The sequence below is a fragment of the Silurus meridionalis genome, chromosome 19 (genome assembly GCF_014805685.1).
Source record: "Silurus meridionalis isolate SWU-2019-XX chromosome 19, ASM1480568v1, whole genome shotgun sequence".
NCBI lineage: Eukaryota > Metazoa > Chordata > Actinopteri > Siluriformes > Siluridae > Silurus > Silurus meridionalis.
In genome coordinates, this window is record NC_060902.1 from 5,776,302 (window position 1) to 5,798,381 (window position 22,080).

Consider the following 22,080-nt stretch of genomic DNA (forward strand, 5'->3'; position numbering starts at 1 on the left):
TCAATTCAAAAGTCAATGAAATCCATAATTTTTTGTGTTATGCCTTTTGCCTTGGCACCATCACTGGAAAACTTTCCTGCCTTTTCAAAAACGTCCTCTACAGACGGAGTGCGCATGCTCGGATTGACTTTACTTTTCTGCGCCGTGTTCTTCTCATATTTAGAAGGAAATCGGGATGTTTGGATTTCAGGTGATAAATTAAACCCGACTTGGAGAAACTCTTTTCAGCATTGCATGTTTTGCAAATCGCTCTCCGCACACCGCAGACATGTTGCTCTTATCCAGATAACCGTGTGCTGCTGTGCTTTTTTATTGCGTCATTACAATTGTGTTTCTACCGTGTTGTTTCGGTGATTTAGGTATTTCCGAAAATTCTCGGTGCATCCCTGTAATTTATGATTGGCCTCATGCCAAGGTCTGATATACCGCAAAGTTTCCCAGTAGGGGCAAATTCATTTAAGTCTTAAAAATACCGTATTGAACTTAAGCAAAGCGAACACGCACATTAAAAATCAAACACACACAAACTTCGAAAGGAACGTGAAAGCCGCATGAAACCAGCCAAAGAGCCGCATGCGGCTCGCGAGCCGCGGGTTGGCCACCCCTGGTATAGAGAATACCACTAAGTTTCAATAAAACACGCATTACAAATATAATGACACACATTATGGACAAAAGTATTGAGAACACCATCCACCCAAATGTGGTTCTTCCGCAAACTGGTACCACAAAGTGGGAAGCACGTAATTGTATAGGATGTTCTTTAGATGCTGTAGCATAACATTTTTACTTCACATGAACTAGAAGACCCCAAACCAAAACCAAAACCGCAAACCACGACAATGCCTCTTGGCACAAAGCCAGCTTCATGGAAATATGATTTCTGTGGGTTTGAGAGCTCCGCACTGCAAACCCATGGAACTGCAAGCTAATGGAAACTTGTGGAAACTCTACAAACCCATGGAACTACAAGAGCTCTGCTATAGAGCTTTGGCCTGCTTAGGAGCTCTGACAGTGGTGGACGAAGTACACAAACCATATACTTCAGTTAAATTAGAGATACGGTAGGTAAAATAATACTCCGTTAAAAGTCCATTGAAACTTTCCCTTGAGTTAATTGTACTTAAGTATCCAAATGTACTAGGATTTATTATGGCTATAAATGTTCCTATTATTACTTCGGTCACAAGACTCTCTGCTTAATCAACTCAGTTTATGTGAAAAGACTTTATTATTCCTCTCTAAATGCTATGCTTGCTGTTGAACTGATGCTGAACTGTATGTTGGTGATAAGTAGATACCACCAAGAGGCAATCAAAACATGTTTAAACCCAGATTGGTGGCGTGCTGTAAGTTTGACCAGGCAAGTTTTTATCCACTCATAAAAAAAATAAATAAATAAATAAACGACTGATTTTGCAAAAGTTAACTTTAGTACTGACTTAAATAGCTTTTTGTGTATTGTATACATTACTGAAGTACTTCAACAAATTACATTTACTTTGTTACTGACCACCACTGAGCTCTGACCTCAACCCTACTGAACACCTCTGAGATGATGGTGTTTAAACACTGACTGCACCCCAGGTCTCCTCACCCTACCTCAGTATCTGACTTTACAAACACTCTTTTTGCTGAATAAGCCCAAATCTTCACAAGCACACTCCAAAATCTAGAACATCTTCCCAGTGGAGTGGAGGTTATTATAAGAGTAAATCGGGGACTAAATGTGGAATTGGATCTACAGAAAGCAAACAAATCTTATAGTCAAGTGCCCTTTTCTGTCCAAATACTTTATAGGTGAATATGTTTCCCTTCTATTCAAATGCCTTATGCATTTACATAAATATATCTATAATTAGGGATCAGTGAACATCTATGTATTAAGTTACCGAAAGCCCAAACGGTGTAGCTTCGTAGTTCCAGCTATAACACGGACAACAGGTTTATATTAATGCGTTTGTTCGAATACTTTTCGTGTAATTATAGAAACAGATCGTTCACATGAACTTGGATGGATGAAGTCCCGTGTAATCCATGGCTAATTATCGCTGTGCCAAAAATGCGTTATGTAACGAAGAAACACGTGTAGTTATGACATGGTGCAGTTTCAGGGAAGGAAATGTTTAATTAATAAGAATGCAAGAAGGCTCCAGTGTCGGTGCTCTGCAACAGAGTTTGAACCTTACAAACGTCGAGACAAAAAAAAAAAAAAACACTTTGAAAAACAACAACGGTAATGCAAATGTATGTCATGCAGTTATTTCAAATGAATCAGATTTTTCTCAACACCTCATCACTGATTATTCCCCAAGTTTTTTTTCTCAATTATTTCTTACCTCATAAACACTCACAAAGGTGTTTTAGGTTAAACTTTTTCACCTATTGCCACGAGTAAGCAAGTTCAAACAGTTTAAATAAGGCTTTAGCAAGAACAGGAGAAAATCTCTCATGATTTCCGGAACGATTCGTAATCAAAATATTTATATTTCCTACCAACAGCATATACGCTTTCAAACTGAGGTAAAGTCCTCAAAAAGCCTGACGACTCAGGCCTGCCTGGTTAATAAATATACAATTTGATTCCCTGTCGAATGCCCTAGCATTCATTTATCTCAATAGTTGACAGAAGGTCAGAAATAAACGCAGGCTTCTTACTCACTCTGCTAACTCGATCTGCCACATTTCTTGCATTTTCAGCATTTCTGATTGCGTATTGGCCCATTTTAAACAGAGGCCCCGCCTCTCTCGGGTGACATGCGCAAAGACAGAACGTGAGCTGCGGAGATTATATCCAACGAATGGTTGCGTTTGCACGTAAACAAAAAACGGAGGGGAATGTCATGACTGGCCTTTAGCTAGACTCACAATTAAATGAATTACACACTTCCATACCACAGAGACTTAAGGATGTCTATTTCTTGGCCAGAGGCTGTTTATATTGGCACTAGCTGAAAAGATATCATGCTTGAAAACCTCATTGTTATTTTAACTTGGAAATGTTGGTAAGATATTAATAATACATCAACGGGTTAAGGCAGATCACAGAGACGAATCCTCTTAGACCATCATAGAAGCGTCACCTCTCAGGTTTGAACAGTCAGTACTGTGAGTTTTGGTTGTCACTTTATAAACATGATTGATTTTGAATACAATTTCTTTTAATAGAAAATCCTTCACTGGTAAATGTGCAGGAAAATTCGCTAGGCCAACATGCTCGGCGTCCACTTTATAAGAAACACCTGCTTATTCACGTAATTATTAATCCAGCCATTATGTTACATCATGTGGAAAAAAGATAAAAAAAATTCAGTAAATTGGTATATGGTTCTTGGTTCAAGGTTAAAAATCGAAGTGGCCTCTAGAGTTCATACAAAATGGTACGGAAAACATCCAGTGAGCAACCCTGTGGCAAATTTGTTCATCTGAGGGATCCGATTAGAACGATTTGAAGTACTCTGTACCATCATGGTGAACAGAAAAGCACCTCAGACTTTATTATTGAAATTGGGTGTACAACAGCAGAAGACCACACCAGGCTCCTTTTCATTTCAGCCTTTGTTCTAGCCCTTATGTGGCAACGTGACCACTCTGCTGAAACGTGGAATGCAGCGTTTGACCTGAAATTCGACACGCGAACTCTACTTATGAACAGCTTTACATTATGGTGTATAAGACAGCGAACAGAGGTGCTTCCCTGTGTGCTACTTCTCAAAACACGCATGCACATGAAACCGTGCATTACTGTATATTTGCACAGCTCGCAGGTCGTCACCTCGCGGCTGCGTGTGCAGCTGTGAAATCTAGCGTCAAGGATAAATATCATTTTGTCGACCGGGTGAAAAGAATCAGAGGCTAATATAGCAGGTGGAGGTCATGCAATTCAGCCTTTGATCCCTGAGGTCATGGTAACTGTCCACTTCTCAAAGCTGTTCTAGTGAGAAACACTTTTTCCTCACTGAATACACAAGAAGCTTGAGGAAACATTACATCCCTCCCTTGTGTGCGTGTGTGTGTGTGTGTGTGTAGATCAAATGAAGCTAATTACTAATAAGGTAGCAGAGTAACTACAGAAAATTTGAGGTAATCGGAAAAAATAGGGACACAATTGTAATGTGATAGTTGCGTATAACCCTAACCCTGGATATTAGAGGTCAACCGATAGCGATAGCTAGGTTGTATCGTATTTGCCAATACCCGATCATTCAACTGAATAAAATGGATACTGGATAATAAAAAAAATTTTATAAAAAAAAAAAAAAAAAACACATAACAGGCCATGTAAAATAGAACAGGACTTTAATGCTAAAAAAGAAAAAAAAAGAAAAAAATAACTACTGAATCATAAAAATGTGCTAGGAAATAAATATGGACATAAATTAGTAAATATAATGAAGAAAAAAAAAATCAATAATAAATATAATAGTGCTCTCCATGCAGAGCGTAGTCTCACAAGCAAATATCAAACGGCAGTCTAGAGGCCTCTAGAGGCCACTTTTGTAATGACAGCTGCCCGGAAGCCGGAAAAACTCTGTATTTTTGCAGATAGCCGATAGTTCCAGCAATCAGCTAATGGTGCTGATTAATTGGTTGGCCTCTAGTAGATAATATTTGACTGATCATCCATTTTGTGAATGGAAACCTATTTATTATAGCCAACCTCTTGCTGCTGCTGTCTTTCCATCCAAGATAAAGCAAAAAGAATGTGTGTGCGCTCCAGTTTATTATTCTTATTAGTTTTTTTTTACAAACTTTTACACTACTAACCTTCACAAAACAAAAGTCTTTATTCAGTTTGTATATTTACACAAAAACGCACTTCACTGTAATGCAACTAGAGTTGCAAAGAGGTGAAAGATTTCCAGTAAATTTCTGAAAACTTTCATGGGGAACTGCATCTGGGGAATTTTGGAAATATTCCAATAGAAATTAACCGGAATTTATTCGAAATTTGCGGAAAATGTACATAAACTGTATTACATACAAACAAATATAAACATTTTGTTTGGTCACAAGCTGACATGCATGCAAACTAATACAGATTTTTTTTTTTTATTACATTTTTACTTTTATTTAATTAGTAATTTATTTTGGCACATCATTTGGTACATAGATGTATTTAGATTTATGTAATATTTATGTAATTTACGTGAACACTCACCAAGATGGTCATTTTTTGACATTTTGTTTGCAAAATTCAAGAAATGATCTGTTGTTATGGAGGAATGCAAAGTGTATGCAGGGGGTTTCGCCCCAATGGCCCTGCTGTAAGTGTGCTGTGAGCATGTGATTGATGAATGTGCAGAATAAAAATTCATCACATTTAGGTTTCCTAATATTTGCGAAGCTACAATTTAGTAAATTCCCAGTTGATTCCCATTTAATTCCAATATAATTCCTGTTAATTCCCAATGAAAGTTTCCAGTCTTGAAAATTCTTGGAATTTTTGCAACCCATGGAGCACACAGGAATGTTGCAAGAAAACTAGAAAACTAGTTAAGTGAAGCGCAGGTAAAAAATAGCACGTTGTCATAGGTTAAATCGAGGTTAAATGTCTCAATTCACTTCACCATGCCGTTCCTCAAGCAGAACAGTAGTGCAAACCATTTTTAGACTGTTGAGTTTTGTTCTGCGCAGGAGATGTTCAAATTTATGTTCATCATACCACTTTGTAATCTGTCTTGGTAGGTATATTAGTGCATTGAACCACTGTGTGCACATGGTCCTCCGGAATAGTTCGGCAGTCCTTGGTAGTGATGCGCCCATCTAGCACAAGTAGTGAGCCTAGGCAATGCCATGATATTGTAGCCCAAACCATCAATTCAATTCATTTTTATTTGTATAGTGCTTTTAACAATGAACATTGTCTCAAAGCAGCTATACACAGATAATGTGGTGATAAAAATGTTTTTATAAGTGTACGTTTTTCCCTGATGAGTGGGTAACTGTGGCAAGGAAAAACTCTTGCAGATATACATGTTGCGGGGTACAGTGATGGTGATCAGAAGCAAACTGTAGTCCTGAGTCAATGAAGCAGACTGTTGACATTAACTACAGTCCAAATCCATCCTTAAAGCTCCCGTTCTTACTCCGGAATTTGATGGAACCACCCAAGGCGTTGATGAGAAACCGCCCCCAGCTGAAAAGAGTGGCCTCCATCACTGATCTTTCCAGATTCATTTAGTTTCTCCACACCATAAAGGTCGCTTATACGGTAAAAACACTGAAGGTAGACTTATCAGAGAACAATAAACGCCATTTTCTTCCACTTGGAAGAGTCTAAGAGTGCATTCTGATTAACAATTAACAGCCTCTGCGCGTGCACACACACACACACACACACACACACACACACACACACACACAAAAAGACGACAACTCTAGTCTTTAAAGGTAATAAGGGAGGCGTGTATGTGATAACGTGAGCAGTAAAAACAGGGTATGATAATTGAAGAGAAGAAACGTAAATGTCCAAAGACAGAGATAAGGTTCAGATGTACTTTAATGTGTATCTACATACACTGAAGCCTAATACAGAAATAATATAACTCACTGTACACTGTATCTTTCTTTTTTTTTTTTTTATATATATATATCTTATCTAAAAATGCACCAGATGCCTGTCAAACAAGTTCGGACTCGACTGCTCAGCTTCCTGCATTGCTAATCCATACAATTAAAGACTTCCAACTAGCGGTTGCAGCTCATGCTAACAGGTTGTGATTTATTTTTCAGACTGCGTTTACAGTGAATGTCAGCCTGAAGCTACTTCACCAATCAGCTGTTAAATAAAAAAAAGGAGAGACCTGTATGTAAATTTGACGCTGTCTGCGATGTCAATGTTAATGCACTAATAGGACGTCTGGGACGTGACGTCTTTAGACACACGTGAAGGTCTGATAGATGTCATGAATTCTTCGATAGTAGAATTCTGGTCGATAGTACAAGCAAAGATTTGCACAACTCCGACGACCTTAAAATTCCAAGCTTCACATAAAACCCCCCCCAAAAAAACACATTTGCCTCCAGTGAGACACCTTCAGTTTCCAGACGTGATTTGAAAACGGAGGTGCGATGAGGTGCGAGATGATCTGATGCTCAGACAATATGATGTTCTGCAAGATTTAAAATGTGGATATGGAGATTTGTGTTCACTCAGCTACAAGACTGTTAGTAAAGTCAGGTCGTGATGTAGGGTGAGGTGAGGAGGCCTGGGGTGCAGTCAGCATTCCAATTAATCTCAAAGATGTTCAATAGATTTAAGTTCAGTCCTCTATCGCAGGCCACTCAAAGCTCTCCTAGTTCAAGTGAAGGGAAAAATCTACCGCAACCAGAGATGTCCAGTATAATTGTGTTTCTCCACCTTTGTGGTAACAGAACCACATACTGCAGGAAAAGTCCAGTGTCCCAATACTTTTGCCCAAATCGTGTATATAGTTGCATCTCTAGTAAATAATACCTCAATAATGAGCCATTATTGTCTTGCCAAGCATGAGTACACTTTCCACCACGCTCATAGCTGATCACATGATCCCATCACCCGATCCCAGCGATTTGTCACACATTAGGGTTACACAATCTCTTCCATAATGCAATCTGACAAAAGGAAAAGCATCAAGAGACACACAGGAAAAGACTGATCACCCAGAATGAGGTCAGTGTCCTGTACTTTGCACAGGAAATGTGCAATGAATGAAACTAAGCCCTTAAGACACAGGAAATTTCAGCTTCATGTCCTGGTTTCCTCATTTTCTCTCTGCTCGGAGATAGCTGAACAATTTTCACTGTGGCGAGTTGGAGCCTGATGCTTACACACAGCGATAATAAGCCTGAATGAGCATTCGAACAAACTCTGACGCAAGAGCTTCAGCACAGGGCTGGAGTTTTAGGTTGAAACCCTCTCAACCTGAGAATCCTGGGATTCCACATGATGACCATTGTGTGTATCGGACATTTCTATAAACAGATCTATCTATTACACTAAAGAATCTTCTGCAGCTCAGCTACTTTCTGGGTCACTTAACGCATTCCTTACAGCAAATTGAGGCAAACGGAGTCTGAACCGAGGCGTGTATGAATCGCTGCGAGTGTGTGAGAGATAAATGCCTGCAACTATGCCTGAGACTAGCACAAATATGGTCATGTGAAAGGTGTGTGTGTGTGTGTGTGTGTGTGTGTGTCTCTCACAGGATCTTAACTTTTCCAAACCTCGATCTCAGACATACAAATAATCATAATAATGGGTATAAAAAGATCAAATAAATCATTAAAGGACAGCAATTGTTGCTAAGTGCTTTCATTTTTACAGGAAATGCCTCCATCATACACACATTTAACCATTAACCCAAACCCGCGTTCGGTAAAGAGGCGTGTAATGTGACCGCCGTGACAAAAGGCTTGTGCTGTTTACTTTTCTTAGAATCAACGTATACGAACAAACGTAAAGTATAACTATATGGACAAAAGTATTGGGACACCTGACTTTTCCAGCCATATGTGGTTCTTTCACAATTTTTGAAGTCACACAATTGAATAAGATGTCTTTGGGTGAAGTAGCTTTGGATTTTCCCTTTACTTGAAGATCTTAAATGGCCTGCTACAGAGCTCTGCCCTCAACCCAATTTAACACCTTTGGGATAATTTGCAGCTCTGACTGCAAACCCAGGCCTCCTCACCCTACATCAGTACATGACTTTACTAACACCCCTGCTCTTGAATCTCCACAACCACGCTCCAAAATCTAGTGGAACATCTTTCCAGAAGAGTGGATGTTATAACAGCAAATGGGGACCAAATGTTGAATGGGACGTATAATGGAATGGTACAATAAACAAAAACACCATCTCAAAAATGCTTTTTTTTATTGTTTAAGCCAATAAAACATCCTCCCACACTCTTTATACACACAGAAAACATTTTCGAAAATATAACGATGTGAATTTTGTGTAAATTTGTAGAAATGCCACATTTACAATGAGTACTGTAGTACAGTACAGTACTGTAGTGTAGCCTACGCATAGTTTCTCTGCTTGTTTATTGGTGGAAGTGTCCCATGATGTCAAAAAAGGGGAGTTAAAGATGCACGTCAGTGCATTCTTTATTTTTAATGGCTAAGTCTGGTGACGTATGTTTTCAACTCGGCCATTTGTTTCATGTCAGAGGACACTACAACCAAAAATAAGCGGAAACCTAGTTTCTTGTAATGCTACTCCTTTCATTATGATGAACTGAAATCGGGACCATACATGAAACAAAAGAGTTATGTGCCAAATTGAAAATCGCGATGAAGTGGGATAAATCGAGGGATGACTAAAATGTATTTTATTAGGAGACTACCGTAATTTCCGGACTATTAAGCCGCACCTATTGAATTTTACAAAGATTTTTATTTTGAACATAAATACGCCGCACCTGTCTATAAGCCGCAGGTGTCTACACTGAAACTAATGAACTTTACACAGGCTTTAATGAAAGACAGTGTCTGTTACACGGCTTGTATCTAAACAGAAGCCTACCAAAAAAGTCATTGTTCACTGTCTTCCTCCTTCCTTTCACAACTTTTTCTTTCGAGAGTTTTTCTTTAGGCATCGTCGTGCGTTTAAAAATCACCATCGGTGAATCTTTTCTCCCGATGCCGTGCAGCTCAGAACACAGGTGAAGTGTGTTTTTTTATGCCCGGTTGTTTTCAGCGTGACGAATGATTCGCATTTCCTGTTGCCAGTCCGAGTGAGCGGCAGGTCAAACGTCAGAGGAACCTCATCCATATTTAGGATTCACCTGAACCCGTTCGGAAATTTCATTGGTCTAAATGTTATGGGGCTCAGTGTTTTGGCTTGAAGTTTGTGAAACCAGGAAAAACCCATGAAAAATCCATAAATTAGCCACTTCGTTGTTTAAGCCGCGGGGGAAAAAAGTAGCGGCTTATAGTCCGGAAAACACGGTAATCAATTGATGCTTCAAAACAACTAATTATAATTATATAAAAAGTAATAATTTTAAATGTGTTACTAGTTCATTTAGAATTGCACCAAAAATTAACAATTAAAAAAATTCTACATAAAATTGAGACCCTGTTGAATCACATAAGTGTGTAAAAAGAAATACTGAAGAATTAAATGAGGAACAAAACAGTTACTGCCCTATTACAGGTAGTCGCCGACTTACGACCACAATTGGGACCGACAGACCGGTTGTAACACGATTTGGTCGTAAGTAGTGTAGTCTATTTGTACAGTACTGTGAAATGATGCCGGAAGCTGGTACGCACTGTCGTACGCTAGCGATTGTGGTCGTAAAGTCGACGACTATCTGTACATAGAGCTAATAAACAATGCAGATCAGTGCACCGATACCATGAGCTAACCAGATCTGTTCTTGCAACAAACAGCTTTAGGATAACAGACAGGCAAAACGTCTGCTTTAAACAATTACTAAATTCTGTGCAATGCAATTTTTTGTATTCTTAAATTTTCCCAACTTTCCGTATGGCGACTCAGGGAAAAATGCGTGGCGAGACGTCACATTTGTATGACTAGATTTTGGATTTGATCAACATTAAAAGAAAATCTACACAGTTGTATGGGAAGGATTTAAAATAAAAAATGACATATGCAACAGTTTTGATCATCTTTGCTCCAAAAAAATCTCTCTAAAGCTCTCCAAAGTTCAAAAAAAAAAAAAAAAAAAAGATGGAGCTGAAATCAACGAAATTATGATGAAAATAAAAAATTAAAAAAGTAAAGGAGAAACAGGAGATACACAATACAATCGAGTTTTATCATTTTTAAAAACGAAATATATTGACTGTGCACTTTTTTCCGACATCAGATGTATATATCTGCGAATACATCCATGGATGCTGCCAATTTTCCCGATTAGGAATTCTGACTTGAACAACCCTTTCGTTGCGCTTTCCCAGTACAATAAACTGTAGGATTAGAAACAAAATTCCAGGCCTAACCCACCTTCTTCCCTATTGGCTCATGCTTCAAAGCTTCTGAATTCTGCAGAACTACAGTTCACCTAGTAGAAACTTTCCAAAGAAAATTCATGTTCAGGCTGGGGATCATCTGCTTCTGAAAGCAGACAACAAGCAGAAGTCGTGTTCGGGGCCTATTCTAATGAACGGCTCATTTACATATCATCAAAATGCATGCAAATGCAATATATTTTTATCAAACAGATTCACACTATGCATTGCGATTGTGTACTGTGTTGCAGCGTCCGAAAATATTTGGTTCGAAACATCTTGCGAGTGTGTAGACCTCGCTCTTGGGAAATGAGGATGAGCAGAGCATGGGTGTGGGCATCTCCAGGGGAAAAAAAGAAAAGAAAATTAACCGCAATGTAAATGTCCTAATGTGAGGTCATCATGTGTGCATGAGTCAGCCAATAAAAACTTGCCGGGTTTATGAAATGCATTATACAGTTAAATTGCAAAAATATTTTCTCTAGAATGGTCCTATCCTCATACTGAGCATCCTCTCAACACACTGAGTATTGTTTGTACACTATTTGGTGTCTCCCAGAAAAAGATGGGGTTCCCATCTTTGACACCATTTTTGACTTTATAACGCTGCAATCTATTACATTGTTATTTTGACTTGTTGCTTCATGTTGCTACACCCAACACTGTAACTGCTGGAATTTCAGAACAGTAATGATTGACATACCATACCTAAACCAACAAATTATCAATCATATCTATGTACACCATATAGACAAAAGTATTGGGACATTTCCAGCCATATGTGGTTCTTCCCCAGACTGGAATGTTCAAAAAACACATCTGAATCTTATGGTCAGCTAGCAAACGTTTCTTAATACAGTGAATGTCAAGCTGAATTCCACTAAAGCAACATCTGGGAAACGACATAACGAAGAGCAATTATATTTCTGTCTTAATTATGGATGGGTACAAATTAAACCGGAACTTTTAGATAAAATACTGAACGATGCCAGAAAAAAAATGGTTTGATAAATAAATATATTTAATATATATATATTTTCAAATTGAGATCATGATCAATTAGGTAGAAATTAAAATACAGCATTAAATCGAAATCTTAATATCTTGTAATAAGGAGTTATTAAATTTACAGTACTTTTACATTATTTTTATAATGTTTCTTGTGTCTGCTATGCACTGCAGTCAACAGAGTTCAGGCCGGACATCGCTATTTATAAGCAGATCACGAAAACTAAACGAAAACATATTTATTTGTTTCTGCAGCTGTTTATGGGTTTAAGTCTTAACTGTTATGTATGAGCCGGGGGGTCAGAGTTATCTACGCTCACCAGTCACTTTAATTAACCTTCTAACCTTCAAGGCAAGAAGGACCTGAGGCTCCCATGAGCGTAATCTCACTGAAAAAGACCAGGTGGCATTTTCCAATTTACCAAACCATCCAGTTTTGTGAGCTTGTACTTGGTGTTCGCTCAGATTCCTTAGCTGATATGATTCAAACCCGATGCAGTCTTCTTCTGTAGTAGTCTATTGTTCGACGTGTTGTGCGTTCTGAGATCGGCTCACCATGGGCGTACGGAATTATGAGTGGTTGAGCTTTCTGGCCTTAACTTGAACTAGTTTGAACATTCTTCTCTGACTTCTTTCATCTCATCTGTCTGTAGAACGAGGTGCACTATTCTAAATGAATTCCCAGAATGATTTACAATTCCAAAAAGATTATAATAATGAATCTGCCACCAATAGCCATAGCATGATCGATGTCACCAGGATCGTAAACTTTTGCCATATATCTCAACATGCTCCTGATTGGCTGGTTTCAGGTGTAAATAATTGCTCCTAATAAAGTAAACAGGCATTTAGTCAAAAAGTGATTAAATTGGGTTTTATTTTTTTCCAGATTTCGTGTTAAGGCACGGTCATGGCCACAGACCAAATGTGTTGTTCGTCAGGGATTAGAGTGCATGTGAAGAAGTTACCACTGATAAATAAATAAATGATGGAGCGAGAACAGACTGGCTGAATGCCAGGGCCTGCGGGGAAATGCAGCTCCCCAGCTGGGTATTAGAGCTTCCACTGTCGTTCCTCATCACTCGGTCCCCAGTCACCCAGGTAAAACCACATCAATCCTCTTTAGACCAACTAAGCTAATTGGACCGCCAAATAAGCTGGACTAGCCTGAAACATCCGGAGCGGAGTCATGGCAGGGGAGCAACGTGAACTTCACAATGGTGATAGTAAAGACAACAAACTCCTGGAAGGACCTGCTGTCCTCAAAGGTAAACATCAGGTGACAAGGAGCCGAGGGGAGGAGGGAGGGGGGTGGTAACAGGAACACCATTCTGGAGTTACCCGTTGGGGTTAAGTGGCTGGTTGTGAGGTTTAATCATAAGGGGGGGAATTGGGGATTTGGGCAGAGATGTGATTAAGGTTCAAACAAGTCCAAAATCTCAAGATTTATTTCGGTGTCCTGGTAATATCCAGGGCAAAGTCAAGCAAACCTCCAGGCACAATAACAAAAGTTCCCACACAAAAAGCAGTTTATTTGGGTCTGTCTGGATTTGGAGTGAGGGTGTGATTATTTCAAGGGTGAGTCATGTGATTAAGAGTGTTAAGTTACTAGTGTGGGTGTGGGTGATTAGTAGTGTGTGTACAATTGTTGAGCTAATTGTGTAAACAGTAGTGTGATTATTGGGATTAGTGTGTGATTATTGAACTGTTTGTTTTAATTACTACTGTGTGTAAGCATTGGGATGAGTGTGTGATCATTGTTCTGAGATTGTTATGATTAAACTTTGTGGTTATGATGTGATTTCTCGAGAAGTTTGCAATTACTGGTATTAGATGTGATTATTGGGGCAGGTTTTAAATAATTTTTGGGCCGAGTCGGTTGAGTGAATGAAGATTATTAAGATTGCCATGGGCACGTGATGGACATGTGTGTGTGTGAGACTCTTATTGGCATGAGTGTGTGGAAATCGTTCACATGAGTAAAAAAAAAAAAAAAGAGTTTAAATTCAGCACTTAGAATGAAAGTAACTTTAGTTTACACAGAGATCCTTAATGTCTCGTGTGGGACCGGTTCACCCGGCCAGGCTAAAGAAAGCTCGTACTACGCATGCTTCAAGAGCACACGGAGATACTGCACATACTCTGCTGCCACAGAGAGACTTTTATAAAACCAGTGGGACCGGACTCGAAACCATTAAAAAACTCCACCGTAACAGGAAGAGCAAGATAGCATCAGCATCACTGACTGGTTCCTTGAGGAAGCATTTTTTCACGTTGCGCAAGCACGTAGACTGCAGCAGCGCTGTTCAGTACACTAAACCTATTCTTTTAAAATGTCAACATTGGCTTTAATACGAGAAAAGTCAACGTTTAACGTTCCTTTAAATGGTACAACGAGAGTTAGAAATTGCGTTATTTTTACAGGGACATCTACAGATTTGTGCGACACTTTGTACCCAAATAAAAAAAAATACATTCGAATGACTATTGATTTTTCAGGTGTGAACAAGGAATCCAGATTTTTTGGAATTTTGTCTAAGGAGTCTTAAATCTGGCGTGGACGCACACGATAGTAAAAAAAAAATGTAACGCACATTCAAAACATTTATGCAAAATGAAACCGCCAAGTAAAATCCACATTTGGGAAGCACAAAGAACAAAGTGGTATCTTTTTACCCAACTTGCATTTCGTGTCCAGTCGCTCCAGTCCACACCATTTCCTCACATCCATTTAGGGCCTCATTGTCCGAAACAGCAAACTCTAGTCATCCTGTGTGTTTTATACCCATCACAAGACCGGCAACCCAATACGAGTAATTCTTTAGCCTGCTTTCAATTATGATCCATCTCTCTCCAGAGCACTCAAAGTGAACAGAGTAGAGGAAGAAAAAACACCCAACGTGACCTCAAAATCCTAATCCTAATCCCGTTCCTCATGCTTTAGGCAGACTGGTGTGCAAATGCTGCTCTTGGGCATTCATTAGGCATTTGGGAAGTGGATCTAACAGGTAATGGAAACTCATGGCCACCAATAAGCATCATGCAAACTACCTGATGATACACATTGCCTGAGAGCATCCTCCTTATTATTTTATTTTTGAAGATCTTTATTATAAACATTTATTTATGAATCCCAGGAAAATAATTCAACAAAAGAACCATTCATCATTTGAGCAGCAACAAATAGAGTACTAAAGGAAATCCTGAGGCTTTGCTGTGCATACAAGCGTACTAGATAGTGTACTCAGTAGTACCAGTCCATCCTATTGTACTGTACATACTATTTAGTACGCACTATTCTCACTATTACAGTACTTGCGAAAGGATTTTCACACATTAACATTTATGGCATTTGGCGGCTGATAAATGCCATAAATGTAAATGTGCGGAAATCCCATCCCAAGTACTGTACTAGAAGAATTCGTACTAGCGTACTAAATAGTATGTACAGTACAATGGGATGGACTGATACTAATGAGTACACTAGTACAAGAAAATGGACCTAGTCACTACTTCTTCCCTCTTTGTTTGGCAGAGTTTTGAAAGCCAAATCGTAATATGTTTTAATGTTTAACAAGGTTACATACCTTTCAAAAAATATCCTAAATGCGAATATGCCCAGGGCCAGCGGGAAAGCATTGAATAAGTGTCCGGCTTTTGGGTACTCTACCCCAGGCGCGGGATTCGCCAGATCCGCCCAGCTCACGTTGTGAGGAAGCCAGAAATCCTCACTCCAAAACCAGGCTGAGACACCAGCCATGATTAGAAGAAAAAAAAGAAAAGAAAAGAAAAAGCCGGTTCTTGAAGAAGGATGTGTAAAAAATATATATAGAAAAAAAGAAAAAACAACAACAAAACGGGGGTTCGGTCGGCCTCTTCACCGCCCCCTTTTACCGCGAACAACAGCAAACGTGTACCGTGAAAAGTGAGGCTCCATCGACAGCTGCTTTCCACACCCTCACCGGGTTGCCAGATTAGAACGAGAATTTAGTTGACAGATTGGACGTTTTTAAACGATTCCGACCTTCAAGACCAGGACTTAAGATTTATCCCCATAAAACATACGTATTGCCAGTTTGGATACAGAATTATGGAACAGACAAACAAATAACAACAGAAATTCAATACAAATAAAATAAAAGCAAACAAACTAAATAAAATAAACAATATAGAGTAAAAAATCAAATGAAACATGTAATAACATCTTTCTATATAAGTACATATAAGTATTTAGTTGTAAATGTAGATGCCAGGCAGCTTTTGTGTATTGTTTGTTTGTGTGTGTGTGTGTGTGTGTGTGTGTGTTGCATATACCAAATCACATGGTTACACACTGCCCTTCACCTGGTGCCAGGTGTGTGTAGTGTATCAAGAGTGTGACTCATTCTGTACCACCCCAGTAGGTGGCGCAGTTTGTATTATTTAGTGTACTGCCTTATTAGGTGGGGCAGTTTGTTGGGGGGCTTAAAGGGAGTTAAAGTTAGGGATGGTTTGTTTCAGCTAACTAACTAACATCATGACAATCACACTTGACATCTTTGTGGATCCCTGCTGAGAAAATAACATCTAACAATGTCAATATAAAATCTGTTTGTGTATGCAGCGAAATTATTAATTATATTGTCATATAAATTTGAATTTGAATTTAAAATAATATAATGAATGGATTTTACATAATTTTGAAGCTGTGTTGTATAAAACAGGTTGCTGTGACACCACTATTAGCAGTGCTTCTTCACCGTGTGTTTTCTGAAGAGGTCACACCTTGACATACTGATCCCTTGTCATTTGTCTTCGCAAGATACAAACTCGCAGGTCAGAGTTTAGTTTAGTTTAGTTTAGTTTAGTTTAGAGCTTTATGTATCCCCTTGCAGCAATTAATTCAAGCTGTCGTTGTGCTTCACAACCCTGTGTGGAAGCACAGAACCCTGACCTCAACCCTGAACTGGTTTTCCACTGGTCTAGTGACCTATAGTAGAACATAGAGTAGAAATCCTTTCTAAAATAATGGAGAAAAGTTACTGTAAATTAAATCTGGAAAGAAATGTTCACAAAGCACATATGGTTGTGATGTCAGGTGTGCATAAATATTTGGATATATAGTGTAACTCCATGGGTTCTGTCTGCATGGTGTTTCTGTGCATGCTCTTCCGATACCCATGTCAGTTTCCTCTGAATTTTCTTGATTTCTATTTTTCCTTTTAAAAGCTTGTTTTCATTGCCAATAATCAAGGCCTTAAATGGGATATAACTCCATTTGGCAACCCTTATACACGTGATAAGGATGAGGAAGTGTTCTGCCTCCTTTGTTCTGGTAGTTTAGAGAGGCATCCTCCAGGGGGAGACAGTGTACACTGAAAGAGACCACACTGTTTCTACCAGTGGAAGTTTATAGAGTCGAATGTGAATGTATAATCTGCTGAGTGGATCATAATTGTCTCAATTTTGGATAAATATTTTTTTTAACAGTAAAGGGTTCCAATATTTAGGGCCCAAATGGCAGGAGCTTCAGTTACAAGCCCTGATCAAGTGGCTCATTTTTCAATAGAAACAGAAACTAAACTGATTTCTGCATTTAGATTTATGGGAAAGACCTTGAAAAGGGTTTGGAAAATCATGTTTAAAGCATTAATTCGTTGATTTTCATGTCCAAGGATTTAGAATGTTATTTAAACCAGCAAAAACAAAACAAAAAAGTAATTGAAAGTCAAAATCTAGCAGTCTTACAGGGCATACACTTATCAATAACATTGAAACCACCTGGCTAATATTGCGTAGGTTCCCCATGTGCTGTCAGAACAGCTCTGATCCATCAAGACATGGATTCTCTAAATCTCTGGCACTGAAGAGCAGTCTTTTGGACTCAATTGGACTTGTTTGTCTGGCATGTCCCACTCATCCAGATCTGGAAAATCTGAAGACTGGAACTCTTTGTCATGTTCCCCTTGTTTCCAATTCCAGCTCGTTAACTTCAAGAACTGATTGTTCACTTGCTTCCTAGTATGTCCCACCCCTGGATAGGTTCCACTGTACCGAGACAATCAGCGTTATTCATGTAACCAATCAGTGGTTGTGGCTCATTATTGTAAATAATTTTGACTTCCAACATACTACTGTTTTTATAACAGCTCATACACATAGACTTATAAGTCCTAAAAACAATCAGGAATGTGCTGTTATTTAACAAAAATTAAAAACTCGTAGTCAGTAAGTTTTCCACCAGAGCAAAGTCTTCATTTTTTAAATAACATGCTAATGTCTTTGTTTGCTTGTTTTATTAAGATAATAAAGATAGAGAGAGAGAGAGAGAGAGAGAGAGATAGATAGATAGATAGATAGATAGATAGATAGATAGATAGATAGATAGATAGATAGATAGATAGATAGATAGATGAATTATTAAATAAACAAAGTTGGCCAAGTATTCACCTAGCTTCAGGACAGGTACTGTATGTTTCTACCTTGTGATAGAAGGGTATCTGCAAGAGTAAAAGGGAAAGTTTATAGGACTTTGGTGAGACCTGTGATGTTGTGTGGTTTTGACTGAAAGATAGGAGGTGGAGCTGGAGGTAGCAGAGCTGAAGATGCTCAGGTTTTTTATTGGGAGTAAGGAGGATGGACATGATAAGAAACAAGATTATTAGAGGGACAGCGCATGTAGGACGTTTTGGGGACAAGGTGAGGGAGACGCGATTGAAATGGTTTGGACATGTGCAGAGGAGGGACATGGGGTATATCGGTAGAAGAATGCTTTGGATGGAGTCACCAGGAAGGAGGAGAAGGTGGAGGTTTACCAAGGAGGAGGTTTATGGATGTGGTGAGGGAAGACATGCAGGTAGTTGTTTTGAAAGAGGCAGATGTACAGGACAGGGGGGTATGGAGACGGATGATTCGCTGTGGCGACCCCTAATGGGAGCAGCTGAAAGAAGAAGAAGAAGAAGAAGAAGAAGTAGAAGAAGACTGTATGTTTCTACCTCTGTTTCGTAGAGCAACTTAAAGTTACATTACTGATTATATTCAGCGAAAAAAAACAAAACCTTCATGACTCAAGATCTTGGGAAATTTTTGCAGATCGATTAGAAGACAGCAGCATAGGGCACTACAATGTATCAGCTTGTTGGTACTGCCATCATGTGGAGATTTAAAAAACAGCAACTGAGTAATGTAGCAACAGGTCTCTTATTTTTGATTAACCATAAACCCCCTCTTTCTATCTAGTATGAACTAGAGATAGAGACGTTTTCGGATTCAAATCCTTCTGAATCACTCAGTGAACAGATCCGAGTGGCACGAGTCAATGCAGTCAGTAGGGATTCTGCATTCTTTGCCATGGAATTCCACTAGAGGGCACTTACCCAATCCTTAGAATTCAGAGAATCCTTGAACTTGTGGTTTTACACTCTAATCAGCTCATTAAATCCAAACACCTGCAAAAGTTTCCTGAACCTTTAAATGGTGTCTCAGTCTGGTTCAGGCTACACAATCATGGGGAAAGACTGCTGACTTGACAGTTGTCTAAAAGACGATCATTGACACCCTGCACACGGAGGGTAAGACACAAAAGGTCATCGCTAAAGAAGCTGCTGTTCACTGTGCTGTATCCAAGCACATTAATGGAAAGTTAAATGGAAGGAATAAATGTGGTAGAAAAAGGTAAAACGAAGCTCATTCAGGAACTGTGGAAATTCACAAAGAGTGGACTGCAGCTGGAGTCAGTGCTTCAAGAGCAACCACACACAGACGTATCCATGGGCTACAACTGACTCATTCCTTGTGTCTTACCTGGGCAAAGGACAAAAAGTACTGGACTGTTATTCAGTGGTCCAAAGTCGTCTTTTCAGATGAAAGGAAAGAAAATGTTGCATTTAATTTGGAAATCAAGGTCCCAGAGTCTGGAGGAAGACTGGAGAGGCACAGAATCCAAGTTGCCTGAGGTCCAGTGTAAAGTTTGCACAGTCAGTGGTGGTTTGGGGAGTCATGTCATCTGCTGGTCAACTGTGTTTTAGCAAGTCCAAGGTCAGCACAGCCATCAGTGTGTGTGTGTGTGTGTGTGTGTGTGTGTGTGTGTGTGTGTGTGTTTTACATTTAATATTACATTTTCCAAAGATATGATCTACTCAACTGTTCTACTTATTTCAGCATACTTTAACATCTGTTTTTATTCCTTCTGTGCTTTATTTATTCATTCCCTCGATATGCAGAATTGTCAAGATTTTCTCTTTTTAAGGTGGAAGCTGGACATAAAATGCAGAAAAATCCACTTCCTGGTTAAAGGCTAACGCTAGCCCTATTTTTTTGCGTTTTCATGCATGCGCAAAACACATCTTATTTCCGCTACTGAGTGAGTAGCCACAGTGACACTGCACTAACTCTAGTTGCGCTCAAAGTGCAAGGCGGAGACTAAACAAACCTACGGTCCGACACTTAATACGTTCCTTAAAGAACTCAGATTTTAACTACGTTCCACAAGTAAAGAAAATGTACATTTGGTACACATGTGAAAGCCCTGTACCGAAAAATGTATATATATTATATATATAAAATAATAACTATTATTTAACTCGGATAAATCTAGATTCGCTCAGTATGAACCAGCCTTCACGTTTTTAGATTGCTCACAAAAACTCTTCGATAAATTCTCTGCTGTATTACATGACTATGGTATAACAATTAATAATATATGTTGTAAATGAACGAATGAATGAATATGCACAACGCATGTGATTGGAAGAAATTTTGGACAGATAGATGAGTCCAAATTTGACATTTCTGACTCTAACAGAAGAACTTATATTAGACAGAATACAGAAGATTTTAGCAAACTGCCTCACATCCACAGTCAAACATGGAGGTGGTGACTTAATATATTGGGGTTGTTTTGAAGACTTATTCTAGGTGAAAGGGAAAGCATTCCATACTTCAACACCATGCAATTTAATCTGGACGGTGGCTAATGGAAAGCAGCTTCACCATACAAGACAATGCAAAGTCACTGAACCTAAATCCTATTGAACTACACTGCATTGGGATGAACTGAATCTCAATATGAAAAAGATATCCAACATGAGAATAACACCATTAGCAGGTTTTTTCATGAGGCATGGTAAAGTTTTTCAACTAAATGTTTGAAGAAACTTACTGTCCAGATGCAAAGAGTATGTAAAGCTGTTCATCTTTCTTAGGAAGGTTTTTTTTCAATGAAAAGAAAAGTTGAACATACATTTAAATATTTGTTTGGACAAAGTAGATCTTCCTACAATTGAATTACCTGGTATGTTGCACTGTATCTATAATAATATATCCAGAATATTATAGAGCAAACATTCATCGGCAACAGTATGAACAAAACTTTGAATAAAAATTATACAAAAATTATGAATAAAAATAACTAGAAATATAAACAAAGAACTTGAAACAAAAGCATAAGTATGAAACAACAAAAAGTGCTGAAAGACAAACGAAAGACCAAGAGTGCCATAAAAGGTGGTTCTTATATACAATTGCTAATTACAGACAGTGTGAGTTATCTAGGTTTAGTGGCTGCTGGGAAATGTAGTTTCTGTCCATAATTTTTAATCCAGACATGTTGTTCTAAAGAGCTCAATAAATTCAAGCAAAGTGCTTTGCTAGAAAGTCACCTTTGCAATAAGTGAGTTCTTAAAAGTGGAATAATTTAAAGTGAAAGCGTTTATCAGCAGCAACACAAAGCGGTAGACCATGTAAAGTTGCATAAAAGTCACCAATCCTCTACTGATTCCATAGTTGACGAGTTCCAAACTTCCACAGGCATTAATATCAACGCATTAACTCTCGGTGAGAGGTTTATGGACTGAATTTCAATGGCTGAGCAGCTTCATTAAAATGCGAAGCGTCAGATGAAGTGGTACAAAGCATGCAACTATGGGATGCTGAAAACGTTCTGTTAAGTGTTAAGATGCTTGATTCTGGGTATGGTGAATGCCAGGAGAACATTACCTGCTTGACTGCATTGTGCCAACTGTAAACATGGAGGAAAGACAATGGTATGGGACTGTTTGTCAGAGGGTTGACCAAAGTCCCTTTCTTCCAGTGAAGGGAAATCTTATTGCTTCTGGAATGCTATG

General features: G+C 38.8%; 1 protein-coding gene across 1 annotated transcript in view; it reads right to left on the reverse strand.

The window, feature by feature from the left end:
- The window catches only part of cers5 (ceramide synthase 5), a 41,084-nt gene extending 25,132 nt beyond the window's left edge, over window positions 1-15,952 (reverse strand). The window contains exon 1 of the mRNA XM_046875155.1: window positions 15,565-15,952. Within this exon, the coding sequence (XP_046731111.1) occupies window positions 15,565-15,737 (173 nt within the window). The 5' untranslated portion in view covers window positions 15,738-15,952. The remainder of the gene's footprint in view (window positions 1-15,564) is intronic.
- Window positions 15,953-22,080: the final 6,128 nt, after the last annotated feature.